Raw genomic sequence first — 17,942 nt, 5'->3', positions numbered from 1 at the left:
CTGACACATCCCACAGTTATATATAATATATATATTATACACACTATACACACTATACAGCTTATACACACTACTGAGTCAGCGGCGCTTGAGATGGCTTGGCCATGTGAGCCGCATGGAAGATGGCAGGATCCCCAAAGACACATTGTACAGCGAGCTCGCCACTGGTATCAGACCCACCGGCCGTCCATGTCTCCGTTATAAAGACGTCTGCAAACGCGACATGAAATCGTGTGACATTGATCACAAGTCGTGGGAGTCAGTTGCCAGCATTCGCCAGAGCTGGCGGGCAGCCATAAAGACAGGGCTAAATTGTGGCGAGTCGAAGAGACTTAGTAGTTGGCAGGAAAAAAGACAGAGGCGCAAGGGGAGAGCCAACTGTGCAACAGCCCCAACAAACAAATTTCTCTGCAGCACCTGTGGAAGAGCCTGTTACTCCAGAATTGGCCTTTATAGCCACTCCAGGCGCTGCTTCACAAACCACTGACCACCTCCAGGCGCGTATCCATTGTCTCTCGAGATAAGGAGGCCCAAAAGAAATATAATATATAGTAATGGACACAAAGTCCCACCTCCTGTACTGACAGAACCCACTGTTATATATAATAAATAATAATGAACACACAGTCCCACCTCCTGTACTGACACATCCCACAGTTATATATAATATATAATAATGGACACAAAGTCCCACCTCCTGTACCGACACATCCCACAGTTATATATAATATATAATAATGGACACAAAGTCCCACCTCCTGTACTGACACATCCCACAGTTATATATAATATATAGTAATGGAAACAAAGTCCCACCTCCTGTACTGACAGAACCCACAGTTATATATAATATATAATAATGGACACAAAGTCCCACCTCCTGTACCGACACATCCCACAGTTATATATAATATATAATAATGGACACAAAGTCCCACCTCCTGTACTGACACATTCCACAGTTATATATAATATATAGTAATGGACACAATGTCCCACCTCCTGTACTGACACATCCCACAGTTATATATAATAAATAATAATGAACACAAAGTCCCACCTCCTGTACTGACACATTTCACAGTTATATATAATATATAGTAATGGACACAAAGTCCCACCTCCTGTACTGACACATCCCACAGTTATATATAATAAATAATAATGAACACAAAGTCCCACCTCCTGTACTGACACATTCCACAGTTATATATAATATATAGTAATGGACACAAAGTCCCACCTCCTGTACTGACACATCCCACAGTTATATATAATAAATAATAATGAACACAAAGTCCCACCTCCTGTACTGACACATTCCACAGTTATATATAATATATAGTAATGGACACACAGTCCCACCCCCTGTACTGACGCATCCCACAGTTATATATAATAAATAATAATGAACACAAAGTCCCACCTCCTGCACTGACACATTCCACAGTTATATATAATCTATAATAATGGACACACAGTCCCACCTCCTGTACTGACACATCCCACAGTTATATATAATATATAATAATGGACACACAGTCCCACCTCCTGCACTGACACGTCCCACAGTTATATATAATATATAATAACGGACACACAGTCCCACCTCCTGTACTGACACATCCCACAGTTATATATAATATATAATAATGGACACACAGTCCCACCTCCTGTACTGACACATCCCACAGTTATATATAATATATAATAATGGACACACAGTCCCACCTCCAGTACTGACACATCCCACAGTTATATATAATATATAATAACGGACACACAGTCCCACCTCCTGTACTGACACATCCCACAGTTATATATAATATATAATAATGGACACACAGTCCCACCTCCTGTACTGTCACATCCCACAGTTATATATAATATATAATAATGGACACACAGTCCCACCTCCAGTACTGACACATCCCACAGTTATATATAATATATAATAATGGACACACAGTCCCACCTCCTGTACTGACACATCCCACAGTTATATATAATATATAATAATGGACACACAGTCCCACCTCCAGTACTGACACATCCCACAGTTATATATAATATATAATAATGGACACACAGTCCCACCTCCTGTACTGACACATCCCACAGTTATATATAATATATAATAATGGACACACAGTCCCACCTCCTGTACTGACACATCCCACAGTTATATATAATATATAATAATGGACACACAGTCCCACCTCCAGTACTGACACATCCCACAGTTATATATAATATATAATAATGGACACACAGTCCCACCTCCTGCACTGACACGTCCCACAGCTATATATAATAAATAATAATGAACACACAGTCCCACCTCCTGTACTGACACAGCCCACAGTTATATATAATATATAATAATGGACACACAGTCCCACCTCCTGCACTGACACATCCCACAGTTATATATAATATATAATAATGGACACACAGTCCCACCTCCTGTACTGACACATCCCACAGTTATATATAATATATAATAATGGACACACAGTCCCACCTCCTGTACTGACACATCCCACAGTTATATATAATAAATAATAATGAACACAAAGTCCCACCTCCTGTACTGACACATTCCACAGTTATATATAATATATAATAATGGACACACAGTCCCACCTCCTGTACTGACACATCCCACAGTTATATATAATAAATAATAATGAACACAAAGTCCCACCTCCTGTACTGACACATTCCACAGTTATATATAATATATAATAATGGACACACAGTCCCACCTCCTGCACTGACACGTCCCACAAGTTTATTTAATATATAATAATGGACACACAGTCCCACCTCCTGCATTGACACGTCCCACAGTTATATATAATATATAATAATGGACACACAGTCCCACCTCCTGTACTGACACATCCCACAGTTATATATAATATATAATAATGGACACACAGTCCCACCTCCTGTACTGACACATCCCACAGTTATATATAATATATAATAATGGACACACAGTCCCACCTCCTGTACTGACACATCCCACAGTTATATATAATAAATAATAATGAACACAAAGTCCCACCTCCTGTACTGACACATTCCACAGTTATATATAATATATAATAATGGACACACAGTTCCACCTCCTGCACTGACACGTCCCACAAGTTTATTTAATATATAATAATGGACACACAGTCCCACCTCCTGCATTGACACGTCCCACAGCTATATATAATATATAATAATGGACACACAGTCCCACCTCCTGTACTAACACGTCCCACAGTTATATATAATATATAATAATGGACACACAGTCCCACCTCCTGCACTGACACGTCCCACAGTTATATATAATATATTATAATGGACACACAGTCCCACCTCCTGTACTGACACATCCCACAGTTATATATAATAAATAATAATGAACACAAAGTCCCACCTCCTGTCTTGACACATCCCACAGTTATATATAATAAATAATAATGGACACACAGTCCCACCTCCTGTACTGACACATTCCAGAGTTATATATAATATATATTAATGGACACACAGTCCCACCTCCTGTACTGACACATCCCACAGTTATATATAATATATAATAATGGACACACATTCCCACCTCCTGTACTGACACATCCCACAGTTATATATAATATATAATAATGGACACAGAGTCCCACCTCCGGTCCTGACACATTCCACAGTTATATATAATATATAATAATGAACACACAGTCCCACCTCCGGTCCTGACACATTCCACAGTTATATATAATATATAATAATGGACACAGAGTCCCACCTCCTGTACTGACACATCCCACAGTTATATATAATAAATAATAATGAACACACAGTCCCACCTCCGGTACTGACACATTCCTCAGTTATATATAATATATAATAATGGACACACAGTCCCACCTCCCATACTGACGCATCCCACAGTTATATACAATACATAATAATGGACACACAGTCCCACCTCCTGCACTGACACATCCCACAGTTATATATTATATATAATAATGGACACACAGTCCCACCTCCCGCCGTTGCACATCCCACAAGTTTATATAATATATAATAATGGACACACAGTCCCACCTCCCGCACTGAGACATCCCACAGTTATATGTAACACATAATAATGGACACACAGTCCCACCTCCTGTACTGACACATCCCACAGTTATATATAATATATAATAATGGACACACAGTCCCACCTCCTGCACTGACACGTCCCACAGTTATATATAATATATAATAATGGACACACAGTCCCACCTCCTGTACTGACACATCCCACAGTTATATATAATAAATAATAATGAACACAAAGTCCCACCTCCTGTGCTGACACATTCCACAGTTATATATGATATATAATAATGGACTCACAGTCCCACCTCCTGCACTGACACATCCCACAGTTATATATAATATATAATAATGGACACACAGTCCCACCTCCTGTACTGACACATCCCACAGTTATATATAATATATAATAATGGACACAGAGTCCCACCTCCTGTACTGACACATCCCACAGTTATATATAATAAATAATAATGAACACACAGTCCCACCTCCGGTACTGACACATTCCTCAGTTATATATAATATATAATAATGGACACACAGTCCCACCTCCTGTACTGACACATCCCACAGGTTTATCTAATATATAATAAAGGAGACACAGTCCCACCTCCCATACTGACGCATCCCACAGTTATATACAATACATAATAATGGACACACAGTCCCACCTCCTGCACTGACACATCCCACAGTTATATATTATATATAATAATGGACACACAGTCCCACCTCCCGCTGTTGCACATCCCACAAGTTTATATAATATATAATAATGGACACACAGTCCCACCTCCCGCACTGAGACATCCCACAGTTATATGTAACACATAATAATGGACACACAGTCCCACCTCCTGTACTGACACATCCCACAGTTATATATAATATATAATAATGGACGCACAGTCCCACCTCCTGCACTGACACGTCCCACAGTTATATATAATATATAATAATGGACACACAGTCCCACCTCCTGTACTGACACATTCCACAGTTATATATAATTAATAATAATGAACACGCAGTCCCACCTCCTGTACTGACACGTCCCACAGTTATATATAATATATAATAATGGACACACAGTCCCACCTCCTGTACTGACACGTCCCACAGTTATATATAATATATAATAATGGACACACAGTCCCACCTCCTGTACTGACACATCCACAGTTATATATAATATATAATAATGGACACACAGTCCCACCTCCTGCACTGACACATCCCACAGTTATATATAATATATAATAATGGACACACAGTCCCACCTCCTGTACTGACACATCCACAGTTATATATAATATATAATAATGGACACACAGTCCCACCTCCTGCACTGACACATCCCACAGTTATATATAATATATAATAATGGACACACAGTCCCACCTCCTGCACTGACACATCCCACAGTTATATATAATATATAATAATGGACACACAGTCCCACCTCCTGTACTGACACATCCACAGTTATATATAATATATAATAATGGACACACAGTCCCACCTCCTGTACTGACACATCCACAGTTATATATAATATATAATAATGGACACACAGTCCCACCTCCTGCACTGACACATCCCACAGTTATATATAATATATAATAATGGACACACAGTCCCACCTCCTGCACTGACACATCCACAGTTATATATAATATATAATAATGGACACACAGTCCCACCTCCTGCCCTGACACATCCCACAGTTATATATAATATATAATAATGGACACACAGTCCCACCTCCTGTACTGACACATCCACAGTTATATATAATATATAATAATGGACACACAGTCCCACCTCCTGCACTGACACATCCCACAGTTATATATAATATATAATAATGGACACACTTTCCCAATTTCTCTGCTGACACATCCACAGTTATATTTATTATGTAATAAACAGACGTTCTATTAAAACAGTTGCTTCAATCTCCTGTCTTATCTATCTGGGAAATATTTCCTGTTTTGTGCATTGCTGCCACATGTGTCGATGAGAGTGTTGACAGAAACATTCCCCTGAACGGTGTGAGGAATTGGGAAAGGATGGAGGAGTTTAGAGAGGACGAGGAGCTGCTGTCTTCATCAGTGAGAATCTCACAGCTCTGGAGATTTGACATTTTGCTTCATCCGATTCTCTCTGGGTTCTGGTGGAGTCCATCCATCTCAGGCCTGTGGATGGACACCTTAGCCTGGCCCAGGAGCAGACCCACGAGGAGGGGCCTCCAACCTGCCCACTCCCCTCTGCACTGGGTGGCCAAAGATCAGGAGCGTGGGCCTGATTTAGAACCAGAGGATGAGGAGCAGCCCCTTCAAATAATGGAACAGGGGCCACAACCTCTCCCACTCCATGTAGACATGATCCACTGACTCTGAAACTCACTGTTTTCAAATGGTCCATGAGGAAGACCAGAGTCAGCAACAGAAACATCACATTTACAGAAACACTCCTCCCCTTTTTTCCAGGGCACAGGCAGGTGAGCTCGGTTTGCTGGGAGATTTTCATTTTCCAGGAATTGAGTGGCTCCAGGCTTTTCCATCTGATGTGGTGGGAAGAGCAGCTGGAAGATTTATCATCGACAAGTAGAATTCCCAACTTTCCCAAGCACGGCAGCATGGAATTCAGACAGAGAGAGAGAGAGAGAGAGAATGAGAGACAGTGGGAGAGAGAGAGAGAGAGAGAGAGAGTGGGAGAGAGAGAGAGAAACAGAGATAGTGGGAGAGAGAGAGAGAGAGAAACAGAGACAGTGGGAGATAGAGAGAGAGAGAGAGAGAGTGGGAGAGAGAGGGAGAAACAGAGATAGTGGGAGAGAGAGAGAGAGAGAGAGAAACAGAGACAGTGGGAGAGAGAGAGAAACAGAGACAGTGGGAGAGAGAAAGAGAGACAGTGTGAGCGAGAGAGAGAAAAATACTGACAGTGGGAGAGAGAGAGACAGAGACAGTGGGAGAGAGAAAGTGAGAGAGAGAGATAGAGAGAGAGAAACAGAAACAGTGGGAAAGAGAAAGAGAGACAGTGAGAGAGTGAGAAAGAAAGACAGAGGGAGAGAGAGAGAGCAAGAGAGACAGTGGGAGAGAGACAGTGAAAGAGAGAGAGAAACAGAGACAGTGGGAGAGAGAGAGAGAGAGAAAGAGAGATATCGGGTGAGAGTGTGAGATGGAGAGAGAGAGAGAGAGAGAGAGAGAGAAAGAGTGAGAAGCACCAAAAGACAAAGAGAGGGACAGATTGAGACAGAGACAGAATGAGTGAGAAAAAGAGAGTCAGAGTGAGAGATAGAGAGAGAAACAGAGAGAAAGATAGAGTGCTAGAGGGATGGAGTGATAGAGAGAGAGATGTCTGGATGTCCCAGTGGACATTGGGACCCTGACGTTTGGCCTATATGAGGGTCCCGAGCCTGCCCATGTCATCACGCCCGCCGGACCAACCTTCTGGGAGGCAGCCTCCTAATTGGTCACCTCCACACTCACTGTCCTATTAATGATGGCGGTCAGACTCCCGAGGCTGTAGGCCCAATCAGAGGGCCCGCAGTGATGTCAGGCTGGCAGCTCCACCGGGAGAGGTGGGCCCTGCTGAAACAGGCAGGTGAGAGTGAGGACCCCTCAACATGGAGACGCCCTCGGCTGCCTGCAGAGGAATAGTAAAATAAAAAGGGCTGAAGCCAGTAGGTCCATCAGGTTGGAGGTGACACCCCTCCACAGGATTATTCATGGACAGGGCTGCAGCCTTTCATCCCTCTGGCTCCGTCATTGGGACATGGAGTCTCCGTCTCCGATGGTCCCCTGGCCTGCTGCCAGGAAGCCACCTCCATTGAGCTGGGGGCTTCCACACACGGGGGTGGGGAGGCCGCTCCGACGTTGGTAAAATACAATCACCGGCTCAAAATGGCCCCCAAGTGGGGCCTTCATTGCTCTAATTGTCTGCCCATCTCCATGGAGCTGCCAGCTGACCCAATTCCCAGTCCGCCCCTGGGAAAGTACCCCGGAGGTGGGAATGTGTCAGGGAGCCGTGTTGATGCAGCTCCCCACTATTTTCCCAGTCCTTCCTGCCTCCAACCCAGAATACTGTCTCCATGGCACCGGGAGTATTCATCCCAGCCTGTGAGAGACAGAGTGAGAGCGTGAGAGAGGGAGTGAGAGAATGAGAGAGAGAGTGAAAGAGAGTGAATGAGAGAGAGAGAGAGAGAGAGAGTGAATGAGAGAGAGAGAGAAAAAGAGAGGCAGAGTGAGAGAGGGAGACAAAGTGAGAGAGAGACAGCGTGTGACAGGGACAGAGTAACAGCGATTGGGAGAGAGGGACATAATGAGAGGGTGAAAGAGACAGAGTGAGAGAAAACAATGAGAGAGGGACAGAATGGGAGAGAAACCCAAAGTAGCAGAAACAGAGTGTGACACACTGAAAGCGACAAACACAGACAGAGACAGACAGAAGCACACATAGAGACAGAGACAAATAGATATATATAGAGAGAGTGTGAGAGACAGAGACACACATACACACAGGCAAAGAGTGACAGAGAGAGAGACACAGTGACAGTGAAAGACAGAGAGAGGGTGAGAGTGAGTGAGTGAAACACAGAGCAGAGGATATTGTACAGCCCCTGCACTGGAAGCTGTCAGTGTGGTATACGTTTGGTAAAGGAACCAAGCTCAGACTGAGTAAGTAAACCTCAATCCTCCGTTACTAATCCTTTAAATACTGAAACTTTCTAAAACACAAATGCTGAATAGTGGAAGGTGTTAGTAAGGAACTGCAGTCAATGAAATGTTTCATTGAAGAGCACTGTGTATAACAGGGTGCCCAGCTGTATTTCTTTAGTTACATTCCCCCTTTAACCAGCAAGATATAAGTAACCAACTTTTACCGAGTGTGTAGAGGAGATCTGGACGTTTGCAGACTGTGGTCACATTCCTGCTCCATGGAGTGAAATCCCTCACTAGACTCCTGCCAGTCTCAGTGTGAGCTCTGGGTCTCTGTCACAGTCTCTGATATAACTGATCTCAGCACCAGCACAGTGAGACACCGAGGTCCCACCTCCCCCAGCTTTAACTCTGCTCTGTCCACTCCCTGCTTATCTCTTGTCAAAGTTCTGATGACAAACAGTGACAGCAGGGCTCGCAATCCAGTGGCTTCAGTGTTCCAGGGTTTTGGGGAAACTCTCAGTTGCTTTGTCTTTGGGTCGAGTTCAGGTCGATTGTTCTGACCAGGTGATGAAAGTCTCTCGGGGTCTTTCACAGCCTTCACCTGGTCTTACTGTAACAAGATTTAATTTGAAACACACTGTGTTTTGAGCTCCTTCTCGGTGAATCCTTGTTCACCGCTTTCCAATTGTGAGGCAAAGAAATGAGCACAAACAGGTTTTCTTAGGTTTAAAGAAGAAAGGTGAAATTTATTAAAACTTAAACTAAAACTCTAATTCAGTTAACGCGTACGGATACACGCCCCGCCCCATGCTAGCATGCATATGCGATACACACATGCAAATAGAGACAGAAAAGAGCAGAAGAAAAATAAAGTACAGAGGTTTGAGGTAATCTCTGAAGAGAGTTTTTGTTACTGTGCTTCGAGCTCACTGGAGTCCTTGCTTGTCGGTAGATCTTGCTTTTCATTGGGGCCCAGTATTCTTCTTAAACCTTGTTCACTGTGGGAGACTTTTCCCTCTTGCGGTTCATATGTCTTCAATGATTTCTGAAGCTGGTGAGAGAGATGAAAGCCGATGGGAGAGAGACAGTGGCAAGCCAGCCATGAAAAGTCTTTTCAGTCCAGGAGCAAACAGCTTTCTGAGTTCAATTTCTCTGTGGCAAGTTCAAATTCAAAAAACTACAACAGCCAGTTAGTCATGTGACTAAACTGGTCTGGCCATGTCCGATGGTGTTGTCGGCCATCTTAGTAGTCAAGCCGGAATGGGAGCTCCTCACCCTCAATGTCTGGTAATCAAAAGTCCATTGTGGATTAAATTTGTCAGGAAATGAGCTTTTGTCCCTTCCAAGTACTGTCTGTTATTATGCCAATGTCTTTCCAGTCAAGGGCGTGGTGCTGTTTTTTAAAAACAAGTTCTTTCTTTACTCCAGCAACAGATTAAAAAGCAGTGTTCATATGGCGAAATTAATGTGCCTCATTCTTGGCAGGTGGGGGCCTGCATGACACTGATATTTATCTCTGAACCGACGTCACTGAAAATGTTCATTTACCTCATTGCTGTTTGTGGGATCTTGCTGTGCACAAATTGTCTGCCACATTTCCTACATTCCAACAGTGACTGCTCTTTAAACAAGTCCTTCATTGTCTGTAAATGACTTTGGGAGGTCCTGAGGTGTGAAATACTCGATATAAATACAAGTCTTTCTTCTCTTTTTATTAACCGGGAGCTCCCACAATACCCCTGTTGATTAAAGCTGAACCCAGCAGAAAATCCACAGAAAACTGACGAATGTTTGTCTGATTTGTCTGTGTGTTTATTATACATGTCCGAGCAGATAGCAAGAGTTTCAGCAGCAACAAAGGTGTTACTCTAGTGCCCCTCCCACTTTCCCCATCAACTTACATAATACTTACGGGGAAAGGGCTCAGCACCTGCCATCGACTGGTTAAATGTCACCCCTCTAGACTACAGGTCTCCCACAATCTGCTCTCCATCTCTCTCCTGAAGGCACTATCTCTGGCTGGGGCACAGCTCCACCCTCCCCAAGTGGCCTCATTCCTCCAAGTGTGAGCCGGGAGGTTGAGAATGGCAGGCTATTCGACTGTGAGGTGTTAGTGTTGCCTCAGTGGGTAACACTCTCACCTCTGAGTCAGAATGTCGTGGCTTCAGGTCCCACTCCAGAGACTGGAGCACATAATCCAGGCTGACACTGCAGTGCAGTATTGAGGGAGTGCTGCATTGTCAGAGGTGCTGTCTTTCAGATGAGACAAACTGACGTCTGCCCTCTCAGGTGAATGTAAAGGATCCCACTGCGCTATTAGAAGAGCAGGGGAGTTCTCCTCGGTGTTCTGGACAATGTTTATCACTCAACCAACAGCACTGAAAATCAGATTATCTGCTCATTATCACTCAGCTGTCTGGGATCTTGCTGTGCACAATTGGCCATAAAACACTTTGGGACATCCTGAGGTGGTGACAGGCACTATAGAAATGCAAGTCTTTCTTTGAGTTTGGAGGCTCCTGATCCTGACCCTCGCGCACACTCTCACCTTCCAGGGGTCATGGGATCATTTGGAGCAGTGACCCTGCCTGACCCCAGTACACTGAGACTGATTATAACCTCACCCTTGACCTCACCCCAGTGTTGGACAAGAAGGTTTTAAATGAAATCGAAAACCTTCCACACCGACACCCAACATGAATCCTTTCTGACATGTGTTGATACAAGTCTGCTCCAGTGTTCTCGGAGAAAGTTCTCCGGATGTGTGTGTGATCTGAGATTTGTTAACACTGAGCCTGTTTCCTCCAGATAGACTGATCTACAGTTCAAGCTTCCTGTCAGGTTAACAGTGTCTTAAAGGGACACTGAGTCTTTAAACACTCTTACTATTAACCATTTCAGTGCTGAATTGGTGACAAACCTTCATTCGAGACGTTTAAACAGAGAAACATAGAAAGATTTACAATGCAGATGAGGCCATTCGGCCCATGGTTTCCATGCCAGCTGAAAATGAGTTAACAAACCTAATTCCACTTTCCAGCTCTTATTCCCATATCCCTGTAGGTTTCGGCACCTCAAGTGCATATCCAAGTGTTTTTTCAATGTGATGAGAGTTTCTGCCTCTCCCACCCTTTCAGGCAGTGAATTCCAGACCCCCAACACCCTCTGGGTGAAAAAATTACTCCTCAATTCACCTCTCATCCTTCCACCAATTAATTTAAATCTATGCCGCTGGGTTATTGACCTCTCTGCTGCGGGAAGTAGGTCCTTCCTATCCACTCTATCTAGGCCCCTCATAATTTTATACACCTCAATTAAATCTCCCCTCAGTCTCCTCTGTTCCAGAGATAACAATCCCAGCCGATCCTATCTTTCCTCATAGGTAAAATTCTCCATTCCTGGTAACATCCTCGTAAATCTCCTCTGTACCCCCTCTTGTTTGATCACATCCTTCCTGTAATGTGGTAACCAGAACTGTACACAGTTTTCTAGCTGTGGTCTAACTAGTGTTTTCTACAGTTCTGGCATAACCTCCTTAACCTTATACTCCAGGCCTCAGCGAATAAGGGCAAGCATCCCGTAAGCCTTCTTAACCACCTTATCTAGCTGTCCTGCTACCTTCAGGGATCTGTGGACATGAACTCCAAGGTCCCTCAGTTCCTCTACACTTCTCAGTATCATCCCATTTATTGGATATTCCTTTGCCTCGTTTGTCCTCCCCAAATGCATTACCTCACATTTCTCTGGACTGAATTCCATTTGCTATTTTTCTGCCCACCTGACCAGTCCATTGATATCTTCCTGCAGTCTGCAGCCTTGTTCCTCATTATCAACCGCAAGGCCTATTTTTGTATCATCTACAAACTTCTTAATACCCCTTCCATTTAAATCTAAATCATTGAAAGACACTATAATCAGCAGTGGACCCAGTACTGAGCCCTGCAGAACCCCACTGAAAACAGCTTTCCACTCACAAAAACACCCACCGACAATAAAACTTTGCTTCCTGTCACTGACTCAATTTTTGATCCAATTTCCCACTTTTCCTTGGATCCCATGGGCTTTTAATTTTCTGACCAGTCTGCCATGTGGGATCTTATCAAAGGCCTTGCTAAAATCCATGTAGACTCTTTCAAACATGACGCCCACTTTGACACTCCTTGTAACCTCCTCATGAAATGTAATCGTTAGTCAGACACAAACTTCCCTTAACAAATCCATGCTGACTGTCCTGAATTAATCCCGTGTTTCTCTAAATGATGGTTTTTACTGTCTCTCAGAACTTTTTCCAATAATTTTCCCACTGCCGAGGTTATGCTGACTGATCTGTAATTACTTGGTCCATCCATTCTTTCCTTTTTAAACAACAGTACAACATTAGCAGTCCTCCAGTCCTCAGGCACCATGCCTTTAACCAGAGAGAATTGGAAAATGAGGATCAGAGCCTCCGCTATTTCTCCCATTGCTTCCTTTGCAGCCTGGGATACATTTCACCTGGGCCTGGTGATTTATCCATTTTCAAGGATGTGAAACACCTTAATATTTCCTCCCTCACTAAGTTTATCCCATCCAAGATTTCACACTCCTCCTCCTTCACTACAATGTCTGCTTTGTCACTCTCTGTGAAAAAAGGCACAAAGTATTCATTCAGAAACATGTCCACATCCTCCGCCTCCACACACAGGTTAGGTTTTTGGACTCCAATTTACCCCGCTCTTTTCTTCGTGATTCTCCGGCTCTATATGTATTTATTAAACATCTTTGGGTTTTCCTTGATTTTACTAGCTAATATTTTTTCATGTCCTCTCTTTGTTTCCCTAATTTCCTTTTCAATTTCACCCCTGAACTCTCTACACTTCTCCAGGTTTTCTGCAGTATCAAGATCTCAGAATCCGATATAAGTTTCCCTTTTGTACCTTATCCTACTGTGTATGCTCTTTGCCATCTGTGGTAAATGGAGATTTGGGAGTCTCACCCTTTTTCTTTGTGGGAACATGTTTGTTCTGAGCCCTCACTATCTCCTCCTTGAATGCCTCCCACTGCTCTGACACTGATTTACCTTCAAGTAGCTGTTTCCAGTCTAATTCTGACAAATCACATCTCAGCTTAGTAAAATTGGCCTTTCCCCAGTTTAAAACATTTACTCTTGGTCCATCTTTATCCTTTTCTATAACTGCTCTAAATCTAACTGAATTATAATCACTGCCACTAAAACACTCTCACATTGATCCCCTTCCACCTGCCCAGATTCATTCCTGAAAACTAAGTCCAGAACTGTATCTTCTCTTGTTGGTCTTTCTACTGATGAGAAAAGTTCTCCCGAATGTATTTTAGGAATTCTGCGCCCTCTGTACCTTTTATACTGAATTTATCCCAGTTAATATTTGGAAAGTTGAAATCCCCTCCTATTACTGGCCTGTTGTTTCTGCACTTTTCAGTAATTTGCCGACACATTTGCTCTTCTCTCTCCCTCTGACTGTTTGAGGGTCTATAGCAGGAGTCTGGAACCTGCGACTCCGGAGCCACATGTGACTCTTTAACAGCTCATTTACAGCTGCCAACCTTTTCCAGTTGGATCACATTAACATGAAAAAGGCCGAAAAAATTCAGTCAAGGAAAGTAAACTGTGTTTTTATTGTGGGGATAAAAGACTAATCATTATGTTGTACTTTATAGTTTCAAATGATTATTTGAATGAAAAGCATCATCATTGTCTAAATGAACTTGTTTGAGTGGTACAGCTTCCATTGGAGGAACAGTTTTTATGTTTGTGACCATTATTGTTTCTAATATCACTGAGATGATAAATTATTCTGCTATTAGAAACTTCTTTTTTATTACGAGAATCAATAGCTGAAAAAATTGTCTTAATTCTGCACGTCTGAATTTAAATTTTTTTTTTAAATTTTGACTTTACTGACAAAATTATACAAAAACAAGTCAAAAAAATGCAATAATTCAGAGTGAAACCTATTCTGATTTTGACTTTTTTTCTATTGATACATAAATTCAATACATGTATTTTATTTATTATATATACAAAGTGTGCATTCTACCAGAGACACTTGGCAATTTAGAAGGTATTTGGTTTAGAAATGCTGAATTTTGGTCTTGACACTGCCAGTAGTTTTTATTTTAGGTAATATTTTTGAAAACAGTCTCTTCAGGTAATAAAGGTTACCGACCCCTGGTCTATATATAGTGCAGCAATGTGATTGCCCCTTTTTTGTTCCTACGTTCATTCAAATGTCCTCATTCGATGATCCTGCTTGAATATCATCCCTCCTCACAGCTGCGATTTTTTCTTTTGACTAATATTGTGAAACCCTTCTCCTTTTTTCTCTCCCTCTCTATCCCATTGGGAAACTCAGTATCAGGAATATTGAGCTGCCATTCCTGCCCTTCTTTCAGACTCATTCCAGTAATAACTGTCATCAAGGCAGCATTTGAGTCTGGAATCAAGAAGCCCGAGCAAAACTAGAGTCAGTGTGAATCAGGGGGAAATCTCTCGACTGTTTGGAGTCATACCTAGCGCAAAGGAAGATAGCTGTGGTTGTTGGAGGTCAATTATCTCAGCTCCAGGACGTCACTGCAGGAGTTCCTCAGCATAGTGTCCTAGGCCCAACCATCTTCAGCTGCTTCATCAATGACCTTCCCTCCACCATAAGGTCAGAAGAGGGGATGTTCGCTGATGATTGCACAACCTTCAGCACCATTCGCGAATCCACAGAAATGGAAACAGACTATCTAGAAATGCAGCAAAACCTGGACACTGTCCACGCTTGGGCTGATAAGTAACAAGTAACATTCGCGTCACAAATATATACATAAAACACACAAATATATACAGAGAGCAAAAAATATACAAATAGAACACAGAAATACACAAACATGCAGTGATTAACAGTTTTTCTCTTCTCTTTCAGGCCGAGAGAAGTCTCAACCCACACTGACCCTGATGCCCCCCTCGCCGGAGGAGGTCAAGGCCAAGGGCACTGCCACCCTGGTGTGCCTTGCCGATCACTTCTATCCCGATGAAGTGGGGGTGGAGTGGAAGAAGGACGGTGCAGCCATTTCGGCCGGAGTTCAGACCAGCAATTACCTGCGAGCTTCGGACAGCACCTACAGTGTCAGCAGCCTGCTGACCCTCTCTGGCTCTGACTGGGAGTCCAACGCCCGCTTCTCCTGTGCCCTCACCCACGAGACCCTGTCCTCTCCCCTCAGTAAGAGTGTGAGCAGATCAGAATGTGTGTAGAATGTTAGAGACAGTCCGCAGAGGAGATACAACTTTAAATATAACAGGGGTGAGCTGGGAGGATAAAGGTCATTGTCAGCACGGAATTTCAACTCTCTTCCTTCTCGTGACTGGGTCTGAGACACCTCTGAGGATCAGGGGTCAAGGCACTAAATTGGGACAGTGTAGAGGGGGCTTTTCTCTGTATCTAACCCGTACTGTACCTGCCCTGGGAGCGTTTGATTGGACAATGTAGAGGGGGCTTTACTCTGTATCTAACCCGTACTGTACCTGCCCTGGGAGTGTTTGATTGGACAATGTAGACTCGTGATGCCAAGTAAAACCTCTCTAAGATGCTGAAGACTGTCAGCTGAGCTAAAATAATATGAACCTCAGAAGTCACCGCTCAGTAAACCAGACCTCCTTCCTGCTCACCCTGCAGTTACAATTTAAAGTTTAGTCTCTGTTTAAAGCGACAGGATTCTCATGTTATTGAGAAAATCTCCACAACTGTTTTAATAAACCTTCATTCTCCCTGTGAATTTCTCCAGCTTCCTCTCACTGAGCTGTTTATTCAAGTCTTTTTACTGTAAATGTAAATCTGTAAAAGGTAATAAACATTAAGAATATTCAGTAAATGTCTCGGGAGTACTTTGGAAATGTCCCACATTCCTGTCAGTTGATTGGCTGTATTTCAGCAAGTGATTCTAATGATTGGCTGGTTGAACTCTCAATCAATAGCACATTAGCATAAGATTTGATTACAAACATAAATACAAACATATGAATTAGGAGCAGGAGTAGGCCACTCGGCCCCTCGAACCTGCTCCACCATTCAATAAGATCATGGCTGATCTGATTGTAATCTCAACACCACATTCCCTCCTACCCATGATAACCTTTCACCCCCTTGCTTATCAAGAATCTATCCACCTCTGCCTTAAAAATATTTATAGACTCTGCTTCCATCGCCTTTTGAGAAAGAGAGTTCCAAAGAGTCACGACCCTTGGAAATAAAAGAATTCTCAACTCTGTATTAAATGGGTGACACCTTATTTTTAAATAGTGACCCCAAGTTCTAGTTTCTTCAACAAGAAGAAACAACCTTTCCACATCCACCCTGTCAAAACCCCTCAGGAATCTTATATGTCTCCATCAAGTCACCTCTTACTCTTCTAAACTCCAGTGGATATAAACCTCACCTGTCCAACCTTTCCTCAGAGGAAAACCTGCACATTCCAAGTATTAGTCTAATAAACCTTCTCTGAACTGATTCCAACACATTTACATCCTGTAGGTGTGTGTTTCGGAGTGTGTGTGGGTTACCCAATACTGTCTGTAGGTGTGTGTGTCTGCGTGTGTGTGGGTTACCCTGTAATGTCTGTAGGTTTGTGTGTCTGAGTGTGTGTGGGTTACCCTGTACTGTCTGTAGGTGTGTGTGTCTGAGTATGTGTGGGTTACCCAGTACTGTATGTCGGTGTGTGTGTCTGAGTGTGTGTGGGTTACCCAATACTGTCTGTAGGTGTGTGTGTCTGCGTGTGTGTGGGTTACACAGTACTGTCTGTAGGTGTGTGTGTCTGAGTGTGTGTGGGTTACCCTGTCCTGTCTGTAGGTGTGTGTCTCTGAGTGTGTGTGGGTTACCCTGTATTGTCTGGAGGTGTGTGTGTCTGAGTGTGTGTGGGTTACCCAGGACTGTATGTCAGTGTGTGTGTCTGAGTGTGTGTGGGTTACCCAGTACTGTCTGTAGGTGTGTGTGTCTGAGTGTGTGTGGGTTACCCTGTACTGTCTGTAGGTGTGTGTATCTGAGTGTGTGTGGGTTACCCTGTACTGTCTGTAGATGTGTGTGTCTGAGTGTGTGTGGGTAACCCAGTACTGTCTGTAGGTGTGTGTGTCTGAGTGTGTGTGGGTTACCCTGTACTGTCTGTAAGTGTGTG

The 17,942-nt window shown here is 43.1% G+C and overlaps 1 protein-coding gene across 1 annotated transcript in view; it reads left to right on the top strand.

Annotated features, from left to right (window-relative positions):
• LOC137373250 (immunoglobulin kappa light chain-like) overlaps positions 1 to 16,646 on the top strand; it is a 59,539-nt gene extending 42,893 nt beyond the window's left edge. Inside the window, exons 3-5 of the mRNA XM_068038101.1 lie at positions 6,603 to 6,613; positions 8,710 to 8,789; positions 15,701 to 16,646. Of these exons, the coding sequence (XP_067894202.1) occupies positions 6,603 to 6,613; positions 8,710 to 8,789; positions 15,701 to 16,029 (420 nt within the window). The 3' untranslated portion in view covers positions 16,030 to 16,646. The remainder of the gene's footprint in view (positions 1 to 6,602; positions 6,614 to 8,709; positions 8,790 to 15,700) is intronic.
• Positions 16,647 to 17,942: the final 1,296 nt, after the last annotated feature.

The sequence above is a fragment of the Heterodontus francisci genome, chromosome 8 (assembly GCF_036365525.1).
Source record: "Heterodontus francisci isolate sHetFra1 chromosome 8, sHetFra1.hap1, whole genome shotgun sequence".
NCBI classification, from domain to species: Eukaryota; Metazoa; Chordata; class Chondrichthyes; order Heterodontiformes; family Heterodontidae; genus Heterodontus; species Heterodontus francisci.
The sequence above is the reverse complement of the archived record's forward strand: the minus strand, read 5'-3'. Positions and strand labels throughout refer to the sequence as shown.